We start from the raw sequence: 17,511 nt of genomic DNA, 5'->3' as shown, positions 1-17,511 counted from the left end.
ACAGACGACAAGTTGTTGTCAGTGTGGAGAGCGGCAGCTTCCCACCGGCTGCGCTATTTAATGTGGGAGACACAATTTGGAAAGGAGAGAGGCAAAGAGAGAGAGAAAGGAGGGGGGGAGAAGACACATAAACACCTCACTTCCCACTCTGCAACCAACTTACCTGGATTCTTCCGAGTCACTATTGCTTTCGTCGGTCGCCACGCTCCAGTCAATCTTCAGTAAAACACTACAAATTTCAATAATCTAAAAAAAAATTGTCAATTCTTCTCGCTAAACAATCACCCCGCACATCCAAGATGGCTACCAGGAACACCTCCTCCTCCGATGCCCTGCTGGACGGGAGTCCCGCCTATGTAGGCTGTGATTGGTCCACTGGAGACTGCTCCGCATTCTTATTGGCTGAGAGCAGTTGTCAGTTGGAGCCGTCTGGTTTTACTACTTCCAGCACAATTCCCGTTTTTGATTGGACCTCCGGCAAAGGTCAAAGGGCAAAGACAGTTCTCTAGCCACGCCTCCCTCCTCCACTGGCTGTGAGGCATCCTGGGAAATGTGGTATGTTTAGAATAAAACCCAGGCCTGTAAAAACAGTAGTTTCTATTTGATCAATTGATTAATTGATTCGATTGATTTATTTTTTGTTGATAAACTGTGAGCCACATGGCTCTTCTATTCTTCTTCCAGTCTCCGTCTATTCTTCAATATTTTGTACATATTAACGTTTGATATTGACTTATTTAATTGTTATTCTGTACTATTTGCTATTTTTAACAATGTTTTTTATTTATTACGTTCTATTCTGTGTAAAGCAAATCTGTAAAATAAATAATAAATTCAGATCACTGATTTTGCCCAGATCTTATTTTATCTCGATAAACTAAAACTCTTCCAATAAACTTTAAATAGGACACCTAATAATGTTGAAGGGATTATTGAATCCCGAGGATGAAATGACCCAGAAAAAAAAACATAGACTGGATTTTAAGTGTCCTATTGAGTTAGATTGCATAAAGTAGTGTTTTAACTTGGCAAATCCAGATTTTAATTCAAGCTTACCAGAGGAAAACATGCTGAGAGATCTCTACTTCCTGTCACACTTAAGGTCACTGCCATTATCCACACATTCAGCTTCATAAGAGAGTGTCAGAACCCAATCTTTTCCCCAGAGTGTGTAGTACTCATTATGATTAATAAAACTCATACTTTATAGCTGACCTGGATGCTCCGGCTGCCCGGTGGATGTTATTGTGATTGATGAAAACAGCCAGTTATTGATTGGCTTCGCTCTGCTGACCCCTCTTAACTTTGTGGTTCATAATCTCCACACCACTCTGCATTCTTGTATTTGTCCTGTTAATAAATCAAAGAGGATGGTAAATTGCTGTGTTGCTCCTTTCAAGGTCATAAAGTTCCACACAGTCCAGAATAACAACACATTTCCCTTGTGTGTTGCTCTCCTTTTAAATATGTGTACATTTATATTAACTTCTACAACATAAAATATTTTGAGAGTCACATTTCACCATTATTTGTTGTATGTGGAAAAAAGTGTACAAACTTCTGCTGTAAAAGCTACTCAATATAGAAAGTGTACCATCTCTTATGATTGTTCTTAATTTGAACCCACACAACAGTGATAAAACCAGCTGATATTATTTTCTGGAGTTTCATAGAAGATGTACGTTACACACATTTCTGATGAAATGACATCTTCAAATACATTGAAAATATAATATCTTGATGCGTAACCCACCTAACCCGCAGGACCCGGACAAAATCATGTTGTCAGTTATTTATCATGGTCAGTCATGTGATGGAGAACAAATTCAAACATCCATTTGTAGAAGATGATCATCATCCTCAATGCAATTTAAATTCTTTTGGTGCATTTCAGGAGAGCAAATTGAAATAAAACCAGCTGAAATGACACAGAAAGGCTGTGCAGAGGTGCAGTGGTAGCATCACAGCGAGAAAGTCTCCAGTTATGCTTTGAAACTATCTATGTGGAGTTTGCATGATCTTCTTGTGCGTGTCATGAGGCGCTTCAGTTTTTGGTTTTCAGCCTAAAAACATCCGTTTGAGTTAAACTGGTGACTCCAAATTGTCTATAGGTGCAACTGTATGCATCTGTGGCCTTAGATGAAGTGTCCACAGTGTAATCTGCCTTCACTCGAGTTCATCTGATGTCAGCTCTCAACTCCAACACCCTGCACACCTGAGAAAAAGATCCAAATAACACATTTTAATCCAATAAAAAAAACAGTTTACCAAAACAAAGATCTAGTTAGACTGTAAGTGCTTTGTTTTTCTACCATAGCTAAAAGTTTTCACGGTGGTTTTGCCAATAATGTAGTAACGTTGAGGAAGGCGAGTTTTCCTTTATGTGTCAGAATCGACATCGACTCACAGCCGTCATGGTGCAATACTGAGTTTAACCACTGGATGGCACTACAGTATAAGTACAGCACCAAGTATAAACTAACAGCTTTGACGAAATGAATAAGCCTCTTAAACGGTAAAAAAAAAAAAGAATAAAAAATATTGGATATATTTGTTGTTTTTAGAAAAGACACCTTTCTCATCATGTTTTGATTCCTTCGTTGCAGATTTAAATAATCAATCTGTCAATTATTTCCAACTTAAACTATCAAACATTTCTGGGAGTGGTGTGTTGTTCAACCAAAACTATAACAATTAATTAAAAACTTATTATAATCTCAAATAAATTAAAGAATAAAACGCTAAAGATAAACTTTGGTTGCCTTCACACAGCCAAAGTATAAACCACAAAAATACACAAAATATTGTGAAATAATTATTTATTTATAGCAGTTTTTGCAAAATACATCTTTCATGATCTTTGATCAAAAGATTTTAAAGATTTCAACAAATACTTTTTGAATTTAATTTAACTCAAACAACTTGGCAAGATGACTGTATTAAATAAAGTTGTATTAAACAGCACATGTTCTGTTTCACTTCACAAAGTGCAAATTAAAAATTCTCTCATTGAAATGAAAACAATCATCAATCCAGCAATGACACTAATGAGCTAAGCTTAAGTCTAACTTTTACACTATAACATAATAATCTGATGCTTGCTGAATAAGACTGGCGTCAGCATTGAAAATTCAATCAGTGTTCTTTGAAATAAAAAGAAAACTACAGAAATATTATTCACACATCTTCTCATTAATGTGGACCATCAGATAGTTTCTGATCAAAAGCAAAAAAAGAAAAAAATCCTTGCCGCGGATACAACAAAAAAAGGCTTAAAAAAAAAGTAAATAAATAAAGGATCAATTCAAACTAATTCCTGTCATCTGACATTGATTCTTCTTGTTGTTTTTGGCTCATCAGTGAACTCCATCTATTCTTCCTGCTGTCGCTCAGTTCCTGAATCTGTAGGAAATGGGCAGCAGCTTGTGGGTCTTCTTCATGGTCTGAACTTTGGTGTGCGTGTCCTCGTCCATGGTCTTATAGCAGCGCCGGGCGTAATCCAACAGCTTCTCCTTCGACGCCTCAAACTCTCCGACTTCAGTCACCTGCAGGAGCATCATCAGGAAAAAAATTTAAGTTTTATACTGGAAAGACTGAACACGCAGACGGAATCCGGACACGGCTTTATCATGTGTGGAGGATACTCTGATTGAAAATGTGGCCTTTTGTTTGGAGCAGATTGGGTATGAAACACCCGACAGGAGAGCATTTCACTGTGGCACGACGGTACGATAAATATCTTTCATGGTTCTAATTCATCTCTGACTGCAACTATGAAAACTAAGTTTCCCCCAAGAAATCAAAAGCAAAAAACAGACAAAAAAAGCCCCACCCACACACACACAGGGAAATAATAATTACAATTTAAAAAGAAGAAAAAAAATAAGAATAGGCTAATAGCAAAAGCATAAAAAAAATTAAACATAATAAATAAAATAAGAAAAACTTAATGATTCCCTGAGCTTAATTATTTTGACTGTGTTGCTTCTTCTCACATTTCTAAACTTTGATTTCAAAACAAAACAAAAACTACTTTGAATGTTTTCGCTCCACAATAGAGCGACGACACACCCGCTGTTAGACTTGTGGGTTTTCCCCCATTAATTTCCGTGCCAATATTCAACATTTTGGCTTTGCAGAAAGTCTGCAGAACGACAGTCGACCCGGACCTTCTTGCTGTGAAGCGCCTGCGGGGAGCGCCGCCCCACCGTTTCACCTCCCACCAGGAACACAAACGTAGAAATCTGCACCTTCTCCGGCGCCACCAGCAGCAGCTCGGCGATGGGTGAGGTGGAGGCCATGGTGTTCCGGTCCACTCCGTGGATCTGGAAGGCTCGGGACATGCTCCGCACACGCTGGTAGGTGGTCAGGATCTTCTTGTAGCGGATCAAAACTCCGTCTGGGTCTTTCACTGAGGAGGAGGGGAGAGAGAAAACTGTGTTTCTGGACCGTTTCGGGTTTTCTTGAGCATCAGTGGGGAGATTCTAATAGTTCTGGGAGCTCTGGGTCACACGGGGAGATATTAAACCAGGATTTGTAAACACAGATAATATTTGCGAGTAGAACAGATTAAATGATGTGTTTTTTTATTGGATTTGCCAGTAAATCTTTTTCTCTGCGGATCCTGATTTCAAACCATTTAAATCTGTTTTGTTCGCTGTATCACGTTTCACCTCTTTGTCTCTCCCTCCCGTGTGTGATCCTGAAGATCCTCCTCATCTTCATCCTCGGCTCCCTGTTGGCCTTTCCACGGGCCTTCTTCTTTGACCCTTTCTCCACTGCAGAGTCATCTTCGTCCTCCTCGTCATCCTCCTCCTCCTCTTCTTCCACATACTCATCCTCGGTGTAGTAGTTGTCCTCTTCCAGATGGAACTCCTGTTTGACTTTGACCAAGAAAACAAGATATTCTATTCACCGGACACCAGGAGGAGGAAGAGGAGGAGGAGGAAGGAAGGAAGGAAGTGGCCATTAGGAAAAGAAGCAAGAGCAATAGAAGGAGAAAAATGACCATTAGAGGAACAATGAGGAAGAGGAGCAGGGTGAGAAGGATGTGAGAACGGAGGAGGAGGAGGAGGAGGAGGAATAAAAAAAATGACCATTGGGAGAAAAAGACTACAGGATGAAGAACGAGGATGAAGAGGGAATCCTCACTTTCAGAGCGAGGAAAGGCAAGGAGGAGGAGGAGGAGAAGGAGGAGAGGAAGAGTAGGACTGCCTCACCGGGGATGGCGGTGCTGCAGCGGGCTCGAGATCCTTGGCTGCGTTTGAGGGTCATTCCTGACCTGGTGGTCATTGGTGAGGGAGGGGAGGGGGCGCTGGCCGGCTGAACCTTCACGCCTCGCTGAGGGTCTCCGCTCCACTCTGCAGGGAGTTATAACCAGCTCAAGCAACGTTCTGGATAACGAGAAGATTTAGGAAGGACAGGGATGCCCTGAAGGCCTCACCCTCGGGAGCCCTCATGCTGACGATGAAGCGGTCCAGCTGGCAGCGCAGGAAGTTCCGCTCCTCCTCCAGCTCCTCGATGCGCTTCTGCAGCCAGGCGTTCTTCTCCAGAGAGACGAAGAGGTGGGCCCGGAGGTTCGAGACCAGGATGAACGGGCTGTACTGAGAGTGGGGAAGCTCCTGTACCATCGGCTCTGCAGGAGGAAGAGGAGGAGAGAGAAGAACAACAGTAGAAATCAGCTTTATCCCTCAGTTTTAACACCGAGGAGTAGAAGTACAGCCTGAAAATACGTTTCTCTTTAGACTAAACTGTTTTCTCTCAACACAGACTTTCTGCAGCCTTTAGCATGCACGCGTTCACAAACGTTCCCACGCAGCGGAGAAGTGATGCCAAAAGAAGCGCAGGAGCAACCTGCAGTTCAGGGCCGTGACTCACTGCTGACCTTTGACCTCGAATCGCACTGAAACCGTGCGACAGCCAGGGAATAAAATCCAAAAACACCAGTTACTGTTTCGCTGTCGGTAATATCTTCTTTGTAATATTTCTTTAGTTTTGTAGGTTCATCCCACTCTCAGACTCTCACACTGAAACTACGACTCGTTTTGGTTCCTGATGGGAAACATGGAAGCGGTGGTATTGGAAGTGGTTAAAAACATCAGCTGGAGCGAGCGACGCGTGAGACACAGTCGCGTGTTGTCGATGTGGCGTACCCTCCATCATGTGGTGGCCTTGGCTCAGGTGGTACGGGGTCGGTCGCTCCACATTCTCCCCCAGCGGGAACGCTACCTCGTAGGCATCCAGGTATAAACCTCCTCCACTCCCTCCTCCACCTGCGCCTCCTCCTCCTCCTCCTGCAGCTGTAGGCTCAGCTGAGGATGAGGACGACGAAGAGGCTGGTGGGGGCATGTAGTGCTCTGAGGCGTCGGAAGAGGAGCACAAAAGTAAAACAATACAAGCCAATGAACAAACAACCAAAATGATCAATTTATTAATTTCCAAGCAAAAGTGTGATCATTTTTTAACCGTGTACTATTAGTAAAGGAAAACCCAAACTTTTTATGTAATTATATTTAAACAGTATATTTGAATATATTACAATAATATAAAACAAGGAACATGTGTAAGGTACAGTAAGTATGTTTAATCTGTACAAAATATATTGTGTGATTCAAAATATAAAGATTTTCACATGACCCAATTATTAATAGTAATTATATTTATGCGTAATGTAAAAATATGTCCAAAGATTCAACAAGAGACAAAACTAAATGTTTGAAAAATATGTTTGAAATATCCTCCCCGTTTTTGCACACTGGGTAAAATATCTTTGGTTTGTAATTACAAGCTTGAAATTAAACATTTCTCTTTTGTTTTAGCAGAAATGTTTGAAAAAAGAAACCCAAAAAATTGTAATTACATAAATATACATAAAACTCACTCTACATCTCATGTTTAAAACACTGTTTGGAATTCTGTAGAAATAACTGTTAATCAATAATTTATAAATTAACAAATGCAAACATCATTAAGCTGATTGTGTAGAAAACGGAAAACGTGAAATTAAACAGGTAATTTAAGAACTTATTGATGCATTCAAATGCCATGTTTCAAAACAGTTTAAAACCACGTTGATGCCAGTTGAGCGTGAAAACTGAACAACCTGAAGCATTTTAAATGTCTTGGTTCATTACTGCTGACAGGAGTTTCAGTTCAGCTCAAACCCTCGATTATTTACAGGAAACTAAAACAATAAAAACGAGAAAACAAATGACCATGAGTAAGATAGTCATAACACTGAACACTGAACATATTATTATACAAAGATATAACTTGAAAATGTCGATTAAAATCGATTAACCTGCCAACAAAGAATAATAGCGAAGCGTGAAAGAGGAAGATGTAAAAGTGTATTTTTCTATCCTTCAAAGCGACAAACAAAACCAAAGTACATATATTTCTTCCATTTTTGTTTGTTTTTGCTTTTTAAAAACGGTTCATTGAATTGAATTCGCCAGCTCTACCAAACAAACCTTTAAAGGCCGTTTGAGCAGAGGTCTGAGTGGTTTTGTGGAGTTTGTTGCACACGAGTGTTGCAGCGTTCGGGCGCTGCTGTTACCTGCAGGGTTTGATTCTTCTCTGCTGCCTGGAGGATTCATGACTCAAAAACTTCCCTAATAACAGGATAGTTTGGATAAAACTGTTATTCGCACGGTTCCTTGCGCGGTTATACTTCAGTAATACAGCCTGAAACGACCCTCGGCTGCTCCCCGCACAGCCCGACACGCACACTCTGCAGCAATTACCTGATTATAAGGTCTTCCACAGGTGCAGATGGGGCAGCGCCGACCGCGAGCGCATGCGCACTGCGGAGCACAACGCTCACCTGATGCTCAGACGGACACCGGCTCAGGAAGACACCAACAGGCACAGAAAGACATGAAAAGACACAAATAAGCATTTGAAGACACAAACAGACATAGAAAGGCACAAACAGACACACAAAAAAAATAAAAAATAAAAAAAAGACACTATACGGCACTAAATCTTAAAAAAGATTTTAACATAAGCGGTAGAATAGTATATTTATTTATATGTATCAATAACCGGTCGGTTTATTTAACATTCAGTGTTATATCAAAGAGTTTTAGTGTCATATAATTACAAGTTTTCACATGTCCTGGTACAAAAATCTGTTCCCAGGGCTTCTCGATGCCAAAAACATAAATAGAATGCAATGGAATTCAATGGAAGTAAAATGAAACTAGAATAGAAAAGTAATCCAAAATATAGTTATTTAGTCAGTAAAATCTATTTATTTATTTATTTATATCAGCTTTTTTTTTTAAACCAATAACTAGTTTGCCAGTGTTCATTTTTATTATTCATAAATTGTATTTCAAGTATTTACAACAGACACTGAAAACAATATTAACTCCTCCCTCCACTCATTATTATCTTTATTATCATTATTATTATTATTATTATTATTATTATTATTATTATGAAGAAGAAGAAGAAGAAGAAGAAGAAGAAGAAACCTGAAGCGGAAATACGTCACCAGGTGAGTGTCGAGGGGCGGGGCATCGACTCAGGTAAAGGCGGAAGCTGAAGAAAACCTAGATAAAAAAAGGTTCAGAAAAGCTTTCGATCTGAAGTTTTCTGGTCCGGGTGGGGCGTCAATAGCAGGTAAGTCAACATGTGTTTGTTAAATGCGTGAAACGAGGTTTTTGGATGAAGTTTACATCGTGAATATTTCTTAATGGCTCGTGCCGTGACGAACTGGTTGTCTCCCTCCACAGGATAAATAAGAGAAGAATGAAGTAATCCGCATCTTATAGAAGAGGCAGTCTGAACTTAATGAAATCTTATTTCAAGCACATTTCAGACCAAACGTGACAACACAAACATTAATAAGTGTCACGGACCATTGTTACATACTAGTTTTAAACTGTTTACATCCACCAAACTCTTTTATAGCAGAACAGGAGCAGAATCCAACTTGAATTAAAACTTATTTTAAATGTTAAAGACACGAATGAATGTGAAGTTGGAACAATACAGTGGTAAATAGAATAAAAACAATATAGAACTTTTTGCTGCACATACTGCAGATCATGTAATATACGATAGAAACAATTAAAAGTTGTTTACTGTGAAAACATGTGGTTGGTCATGATATCATTATTTGCCTTGTTGCCATATTGTCCAATGCTTTTGATTGTTAACACTATCATAATATCGTTGTACCTTAACTTACCAAGCTAGACATAGAAAATATTAAGACAAAAAGACAGGAATACTTTGAGTTCTTAATTGTTTTTGTAACTGAAGTTGCACCCTTTGAAATTGACCTTTGCATAAGTGCTCTCATACAGATTTTCAGCTGGTTGATGGTGTGATACTAACGGTTCCTCCTCCTCTCAGCTGCACCATGGGCCTGTGTGACCGCCTGTCTCACTGTAAACTGGCGCTGGTTTTCGCGGTGGTGATGGACTTGTTGGGAGGAACCGCTCTGCTGGTGGGAGTGTTCGCTCGTCTGGAGACTAACGGACAGGACTACGGAGACCTGCTGGTCTATACAGGTGAGTTTTGACGGCTCAGCCTCACTTTGTAGTCAGGACTGGAAAGACGAGAATGACATAAAACCAAATGAACGCACAGGTAATACATTGCAAGGAAACAGGAATAAACATTTAGCAGGAAACTTTGGATTAATAACCACACGACTGTGAAAGATCCCAGTGCACAGGATGAACCTGGCGGGTGTCATAACGGTGTTTATGTGTGCATGTTTACGACGCCACTGTAAATGAGAATGAGGTCCTGAAGACACAGAAGTATTCATGGGAGATAAATGAAGAAAGAAAATGAACTCAAAATGAAGAAGTCGGACAATATCAGACACTTTACAACGTATTTAAATGTAAATAAATACAGATCAATACATTCTACAGCCAACACACGAGGTGAAATCGGGATAAAAAAAATAAAAAGTTACACATACTTGCTTGTTCCAATCACTTTTGATAGAAGCTCAGAGCTGTAATTTTCCTCATGATTTCCTCATAGATGTAAAAAAAAATCCTATTAAATTATTGACTCCAATATCAATATCATGTTCAGCCGCTTCATTTTTGGTGTTTTTGACTGTTCAAGCCGTGATAACCGAGTGCGGATGCTGTTGAATTGCGTTCAGGGGCTCTGTTCGTGGTCGCATCTCTGGCCGGCTGGGTGCTGTGGTACAGTGGAAACATCGATGGCCTGACCTCCAAGAAGGAGCTGGGACACATCGGCAGCGCAGTCGACCGGCTCGCCCGCAACCTCAGCCGCAAGATCCACTCCTACAGGAACCACTTCTGACTGCCGGGCTGGGGTGGGGTGGGGTGGGGTGGTGGGGGCTGGGGGGGGGGGGGGGGGGGGGGGGGGGGTCTGAGGGTCTGTCATGCTCTACAAATCTGCCTGCAGTCGTCAGTATTACTTCAAGAAAAGTGTTCATGAGCATGTCGGAAACATTTCAGCTTATTGTTCTGTTACAAAAGGTTTTTTATTAGTACGATTTTATTTACTTTCAGTGTTTGATTAAGTCTTTAGTGGTTACATGTTGGATTTCAATAAAAAATATTTCTTTTAATCATAGTTTTTAATTTTTTCATCTTTCACAAATTCACACACGTTGTCCTAATCGCTCCAGAGCTTCTTTGTGAGAGAATTTGTTGTCGCTTTCTGAAATGCTTTGTTAGAAGAGATGTTTGAGCTGTGACGTTAATCCCTTTTCAACCTGCAGGTGGCGCCATTAGTTTAAAAAAGTGCATTTTTAACTTCTGCCAGCTACATCAAACTTAATGTGTTACCTGCTGCTTTACCGACTGACAATATCAAGAGACATGAAAACTACACTCCTCTGCTATTGGCTGCATTTTCTATCAGAAAGGCATTGCTCATTTTCCAGAGAAAGGAGTGTGTTTGGTCGTTGCACTAGTGTTTTAAGCAAGAAGCAGAATAAACCTTTATTTCACTTCAGTTTTAATCCATGTAGCCGGAATCACTGCATAGCAGGCAATAACAATCCATCATGAGAAATATAAAGGAAAAACATGTAACATAGCAGGACATTTTACTGTTACTGATGGATGAATGATTCAGCGTTCGTCTCTTTTCAGTTCAAATGCCTTGAGGTTTTAGAGATGAAGACCAAAGATATTCTCTAAACTGTTATGTTAGCAGAGAAGTAAGTCAGATACTTTATTTGTAGTAAATTATATATATATATTTATAGATCTCCGCCGATTATCAAGAACCACAACAAAACAGACCCATCACAGAAACTTGAAGTTGAAATATATATCCCACTGGAGAAGCATTTACAACTTAAAGGAGAAGTTGCATGTTGCAGCATCATCAGATCAATAACACACCGCAGTCTGCTTACTAAAGACTGAGAAGATTCAAAGTTGTTCCAAAGTTGAGTTGTGTTGATGTGAATGTATGTATTTTCTATCACTTGTTACACATACTGTCGTAATGTGTACTCTTGTACTATCCAGTTTTAATGGTAACTGTTATATTTTGTGACAGAAAAACAACTACCGTACTTAAGCAATCTGAATGCGGTGCTGACCTCTGCTGGTGAGTAGTGAGAACTACAACAACATCAATACAACGTGTTGGAAAATTAAACGATTTGATTTTAAAATGCCACAAACTTAACACAAAAATATAAATCATTAAGTTTTACAACTCAATACCTTCTTCACTGCTTCTCTGCACAAGCTGAGTAATGAACTCCATCTGAACTCACGATTACAGCGTCTATAAAAAGCAAAGAGGAGCATCAAGCTCTGAGCAGATTAACCTTCTTCAAGGAAGAAACTTTCCTATCTAATTGAAGCTCCCAAATAATGTGATGTAACATGCCACCAGCAGTGGAGTAAAAAAGTAGTTTGTAATCAGACCTATAGTGGGACTCTAACATACTTTTTAATGCCACAAAAAGAACGATTAGATCCATGTCACCTACTTAAACGGGACCAGCAGCAGGCCAAAATGAGACCAGACAGGTGAGTAAGTTACTGAATTAGTGAGGTGATGCAGCAGCTCACCTTTCTCATAAACATCTCGTCTTCACAACATATCTCAGCCTTTCAGAGTGCGCTTTTATTACACTTTGGAAATGGCTTATTTGGTGAAGCAGGTTGTCTTAAAATTCCTTAAGTTGAGTCTTCCAAAAGTTCTATTTCTTTAGTCATTGAATTCTCACTAAACTCATGTTTACTTGCAGAAAAGTGCCTCATTGATCTTGAAGTAACACAGCAAAGGGAAAGATGTTCATCTGTAAACAAGCGGAGTTCTGCTAATACTGGAGGACGGATTTACGTGATTAAAGAAGTATGTTACTATGATATGCACAGTGGGAATGACTGACAGGATAGTGCTACAGAGGAGTGCATGTGAAGGTCAGAGCAATTAGTCAGATTCAAATGGTCAATTATCCCAACATTAAATCAACATACTATCTCAGTCCCCCCTGATGTTGCATTTATTTCTGCTTCGATAGAGTGGAGGATCAAGGTTCAAATCCCGGTTGCAGTAATCAGAGATTTCAGAGTAAAAACTGGTCACGTCTATGACGCATGTTGCATGTTTTAATCTCATTTCATTGTTTTCTGAATGAAAACCGGATTTGAATGTGAAAACCAAACAGAGCACCCATGTTCACGCTGAGTTTTCAAACAATTTCCAGGAAGAGTCCGGCTGGACGGTCTGTGGGAAATTGTCTCCATTTGAAGTGTTTTCTGTGGATTAATCTTTTTCTCTTGGGGAGCTCTATTCTGTCCACAAATCACATGAACACTATCAACAAATACAAATCCACATTTTGAATGAAACTATACCATTTCAAACTAACCTCTTGCCAGAATAACATATCCACACGGGTCAAACGCGCCTTCGTCATACCAACAGCAGCCAATCGAGAGCCAGCTCTCCACCCCCAGAGAAACACCAGGCTCCTTTAGGTGGGAAAAGTCGGGGATGAAATTCACTAAAGAAAGAGAATTTCCAGTCGTTTGCAGGTTCGAACCTCTCGACTGATCGATCATGGTGACCCTTGACCCCCGGCAGGCTCGCTGGTCGCTGGGGGGGTCGGCAGCTCACTGCTTCTACTTTGTGTAGTTTAGATTGATTCTGAACACGGTGGGTTACGTACAGAGAAGTAGTTTCATGAAGGGGATTGATAAGGTATGTTTGTGTTCATCGCCAAGAGATTGGCCACAACCTGAGCTGGTGGTGGTTTGGGTTGATGTTGCCTGGTTTTGTCTGTCAGACCTGGCAACCCACACGAGAGTTTCTCATAAAGTGCAAAATATCCTGTTGAGAATGAACTTTGCTCTTTGTCTTCGTTACCTGAACACTTTTGTGTTGAGCAGTAACTCCGCAGAGCGTCTGACAGGCTCCCTGTTTGGTTCTGACAACACGGCACCTCATCTGTCTATCAGCCCTTCCTCTTTTAGAAGGAGGATTTTGCCTTCAGGCTACAGATACTAAATAGTCTGGAATTATTGGATTAGTAGTTCCAGTCCCCCGGCTTTTGAGACGAACCCTTCCCTCTCACAGTGTCACCTTTAACCCCAAACCTGGTTCAGATTGAGCTCTTGGAAGGAGAATCCCTTGATTGAAAGAGGAGGAGAGGATTAAGATGGAGGAACAGAAGGCGATAGAGACGTAGACACGGCGGAGATGGTTGATGTGAGGCGGCGCAAGGAGGATTTGGCAGCTCCGCACAGCAGACAGGGAGTCGCTACAGGGAACGGGAACTCTGTGTTCACGTTACGAGAGCTTCTGGCCCAACCCGCGGGGAATCATTCCCCGAAAAAGAAAGTTTAATCGAGGCAGAAGTTTAATTGGACTCCGCTTGCCCGAGACGAAGGAGCAGAGTCGCATCAGTAAATAAAACTCTTGAAGTGGTTTGTGAATAAATGTGGAGATAATATATGAGAACATTATCAACATTTGTAATGATGTACATGAAGTTAAATAAACTTAAAGGGTTCTGTGTTGTTATTTTTTTCATTCTATATACATTTGAAAAAATGTTTTCTTATTGAAAAACAAAGTTTATTCCACCCGGCACTTCTGTAGATTTTTCCATTATTTGTATACATTTTTAATTTTACCTCCATCTTAACCAAAAGAATAGTTAATTAGTACTTTCTTTGATACTCTTCCTTGCTTTAGGCTAAATCAGAGTTACATTGAAAGGATAAAATCACCAGATATTCCCTCCAGGATCTTACAGCTGTTTTTTGTTTTGTTTTGTTTCTGCAGTGTCGTTTGTTTCTGTTTTATCGGATTCATTTCATGGGCGTTGCAGGAAATTACAATCATGAGGTAGTGAAATATATATATTGACTTGAAACGATGATAAAACATTGATGTTTGTTTTGCAGAATCAGTCATTTAATTAAAATTTCTCAGAATATGAGAGAATTTCTCTTTGCTCAAATATGTTTGGGTTCAATCTGATGACATTTCTCATGATCTGAAATTTGCTTTAAAGTCCTTTATACTGATGTTCATGACTATATATATTATTATTTTTTGATGAGCCACCGCTTGAAGGTATCTTACAGTTTCTGTGCTGCAAGAGATGCCTGGTCAGACAACTAACAGGGTCAATGTAAACATACACACGGTCTTCATAATCCAATTATTAGTTGTACAAACAGTGTCTGCAAGGGGGGGGAAGCCCCTCGGACACTGAGTGGTGAGGGTATTCATATAATAGAGCTCTAGTGGTGGCAGGTGGAGGGTTTTACCGCACGTACCGACACCACCTTCAAACTCTCATTTCACCTTTAACACGTAAATGACCTGGAAGCAAAGTTCAGTCCACCCCTGGGTCATATAAGTGCAGCGCAGAATAATTCTCAAGCCCACAGCTCATCCTCTTGGTTTGACACACGCTTCAGAGCTCAATGTATGAGGTGAACTCGGGTAAGACTTGGTCTGTTGACAGAAAAAAATCCTTCCTGGAGCTTGAAGAGATCTGCATCTAGAAGACGACCTGAGAGAAACCCACAGATTTCCCCCGCTGCTGTTTAATCTAATAATAAGCTTTCTTTGATGGAAAAGTCATTTGAGTGGTCAGAATTGAACTTTTCCACTTTCTTCCTGTTTCTTCCAAACTGACTGATATGAAGTGATAACTGACAAGGAGGTCACAGTTTGTGCTTTTTTTTTTTTTTTTAAGTGTCTTTTCCTCCCAATCAGGACAAATTAAAAGCTTCCTGCTGCTGATCTGTCGGCATGTTGGTCGTTTATCTCTGCAGTTTCCTTGTTGCCTTTTCCTCCGTGTCATTGGTTGTTAAATATGTTTGATTCAAGAAGTGTTAAAGTCCAGAATATAGAGCATCTTCCTCTTGATGTAGCAAACGCAGCGCTGGCAGCTCTGCTCATGTCCCAATATTAGAACGAGAGACGAGCGATCTGAGAGTCTCTCACTCTTTCATCAGAGCTTCTCAGTCGTCACTTTCTCTCTCTTCATCTCATAACCTGTTGACAGTTAAAACAAGATCAATTAAACTTCCTCTGTGGCATTTCTAAGAGTCTCTTTCAAACATTGTTAGATGTGCAACAGAATCAAATTATGAGAGCACCAATGAGAGGCTGTGAAGCCACATGTGGCTCCAGAGGTTGCAGATCTTGTTTTTTTTATTTTTTAAGTCTTTTATACTTAAAAAAAACAACCAAAAAACTACAGTTGCATTAAGCTTCATAGCTTAGCAATATGTTGTAACTGTTAATCATTTCTGGGTGTTTTTAGTGTGATCTTATGACTCCTGCAAACTGACTCTATGCAGATTTTGATCATTTGTTTTTGCACCCAGGTGGGCCGCTGTGGTTCATGAAAACTTTTTGGAAGATTTTGAAACCTTGAAAACAGCTAAACTTTGCACAATCGTGGTGAGGCTGGTAGGGGAGGAACGAAAAATAATTATTATTTATTGAAGGATTTTGATTATTTGAAGAGCCAGGATGTCAGCTCAACTCATACTTCAGCATTACTGACAAATAAAAAAAACCTTTTCAGGCAACATCTTCCTACATTAAAACATGCTGCAGCATTAAAACCCTGATCACGTGATCAGGACTGGACAGGCTCGGTTGAAGAGGTTATTTTTCTTATAAGGTGACATTGGTGCTGCATGTCCTCAGCAGCCTCCCTGCCAGTGTCCTGCAAAGCTCTGAGCGGCCAGATGGCAAAATCCAAATCACCTGTGGAGGGTTGGTACGGGGTGCCAAGAGGGCGGCGCCATGCCGAAGTTAGGACCTCAGCACGTCAGCGGGAATTAAGTTGTTTTATTTAATAGGAGGAGGGAGATCAGCTTACTGCTGTCGTGGGTCTAAACTCGTCCACGCAGCTCCGTCTCACATCGAGGCAGCAGGTGGAGAGGACGGTACTTATGTCAGTATAATCAGGCTGAGTGCATGCACTACTACTAATTCTACATTTTGTTTACGAGGTAGATGCAAAGGCGCTTCACACATGCAGCTGGATGATACCTCGTTTCAGGCATGCTCAGGGAGAACATGCAAACGCCACACAGAGAGGTTCCCCGTCCCCAAGTTTTATTTAGGAAGATTCTCCTTCATGCCACATCGTGTCGACAGCTGCAGCCGAAACAAAGCATATTTGTAGGTTACCACAAGAAATGTTGTGTCCCAAGATGGGGAAATCCTCAATATTTACATTTTGTTTTCTTAAAATATTTATAATTCATCACACCGTTCTTTAGATTTCCCTTCTGTCTCAGTAGTTTAACCAATTTAGCGTACGGTCAATAATCTATCGAAGGAATCAAACATTTTCCCAAGATTTTGCAGCAAATATTCTCTAATTTGCCTTTAATGGATGTTTCATTCAGCGATTTGGCTTATAATGGAGCAAGTTCATTCCCTTCTATTCAACCAGCAGATGTGAAATCCACACGGCGGGTGAAGAGGTGAGCGATGGGAGGGGAGAGGGCAGGGTGGTTACACATCGTCTGGCTCTGAGGCCGTGACCTCTGAGCTCAGCGGCGATCAGACAGCGAGGGAACTTCCTCCCGGCTTCGCTCGGGCCATTTACACCTTTAAATGGAGGGATGCAGGTTCCCCCCGAGTGCAGGAGCACAGCGGTGGACCTGTGGGAGCGTTTCAGTACAGACGGGTTCACAGCAGATGGTGGACCAGCGGTTAAGCACATTTGGATCCCGCAGGAGAGCCGCCCTCCTCCCGCCTACACTCGCTGGATTTATACGGCTAAGTCTTGGCCCGGCCCGGAGGTCCGAGGTAGTTTGGAAAACAGCTCAGGTTTACTCTGTCACTTCACCTGATCGGGTTTATTTTTACTGCAGATAAAAGCCGTGGCGTCCTCGTCACCAGGCAACAATCCAGGGGCAAGCTGGGTCAGCTGACTTGTTTTCAGAGCCGCAGGGAATCCTGGCAGTTCAGAGATTTACACTGACTCTTCACCCCGTGTTACACGTCCAACCTGCTCAGGGAAACACAACTTCACACAGCGGGGTGCCG

General features: G+C 41.0%; 3 protein-coding genes across 7 annotated transcripts in view; 1 reads left to right on the top strand and 2 right to left on the bottom strand.

Moving 5' to 3' along the window:
* cnot3b (CCR4-NOT transcription complex, subunit 3b) overlaps positions 1-329 on the bottom strand; it is a 28,089-nt gene extending 27,760 nt beyond the window's left edge. For all 5 annotated transcript variants that reach the window (XM_080484337.1, XM_080484339.1, XM_080484338.1 and 2 more), the window contains exon 1: positions 164-329. The gene's annotated coding sequence lies outside the window, so the exon portion shown is untranslated. The remainder of the gene's footprint in view (positions 1-163) is intronic.
* Positions 330-3,389: 3,060 nt separating this feature from the next.
* On the bottom strand, positions 3,390-6,348 carry LOC308122935 (coiled-coil domain-containing protein 106-like; the record flags this gene model as incomplete). Its single annotated transcript, XM_080485118.1, has 6 exons — positions 3,390-3,545; positions 4,251-4,411; positions 4,674-4,883; positions 5,220-5,360; positions 5,444-5,635; positions 6,153-6,348. The coding sequence occupies 6 exons, from the start codon at positions 6,346-6,348 to the stop codon at positions 3,390-3,392; spliced, it is 1,056 nt and encodes a 351-aa protein (XP_080341244.1).
* A 2,172-nt stretch (positions 6,349-8,520) lies between these two features.
* Positions 8,521-10,303, top strand: tmem238a (transmembrane protein 238a). The gene is made up of 3 exons (XM_080485538.1): positions 8,521-8,628; positions 9,367-9,524; positions 10,139-10,303. The coding sequence occupies exons 2-3, from the start codon at positions 9,374-9,376 to the stop codon at positions 10,300-10,302; spliced, it is 315 nt and encodes a 104-aa protein (XP_080341664.1). The 5' UTR covers positions 8,521-8,628; positions 9,367-9,373; the 3' UTR covers position 10,303.
* Positions 10,304-17,511: the final 7,208 nt, after the last annotated feature.

This window comes from Lipophrys pholis (assembly GCF_963383615.2).
Source record: "Lipophrys pholis genome assembly, chromosome: 17".
Taxonomy (NCBI): Eukaryota; Metazoa; Chordata; class Actinopteri; order Blenniiformes; family Blenniidae; genus Lipophrys; species Lipophrys pholis.
The sequence above is the reverse complement of the archived record's forward strand: the minus strand, read 5'-3'. Positions and strand labels throughout refer to the sequence as shown.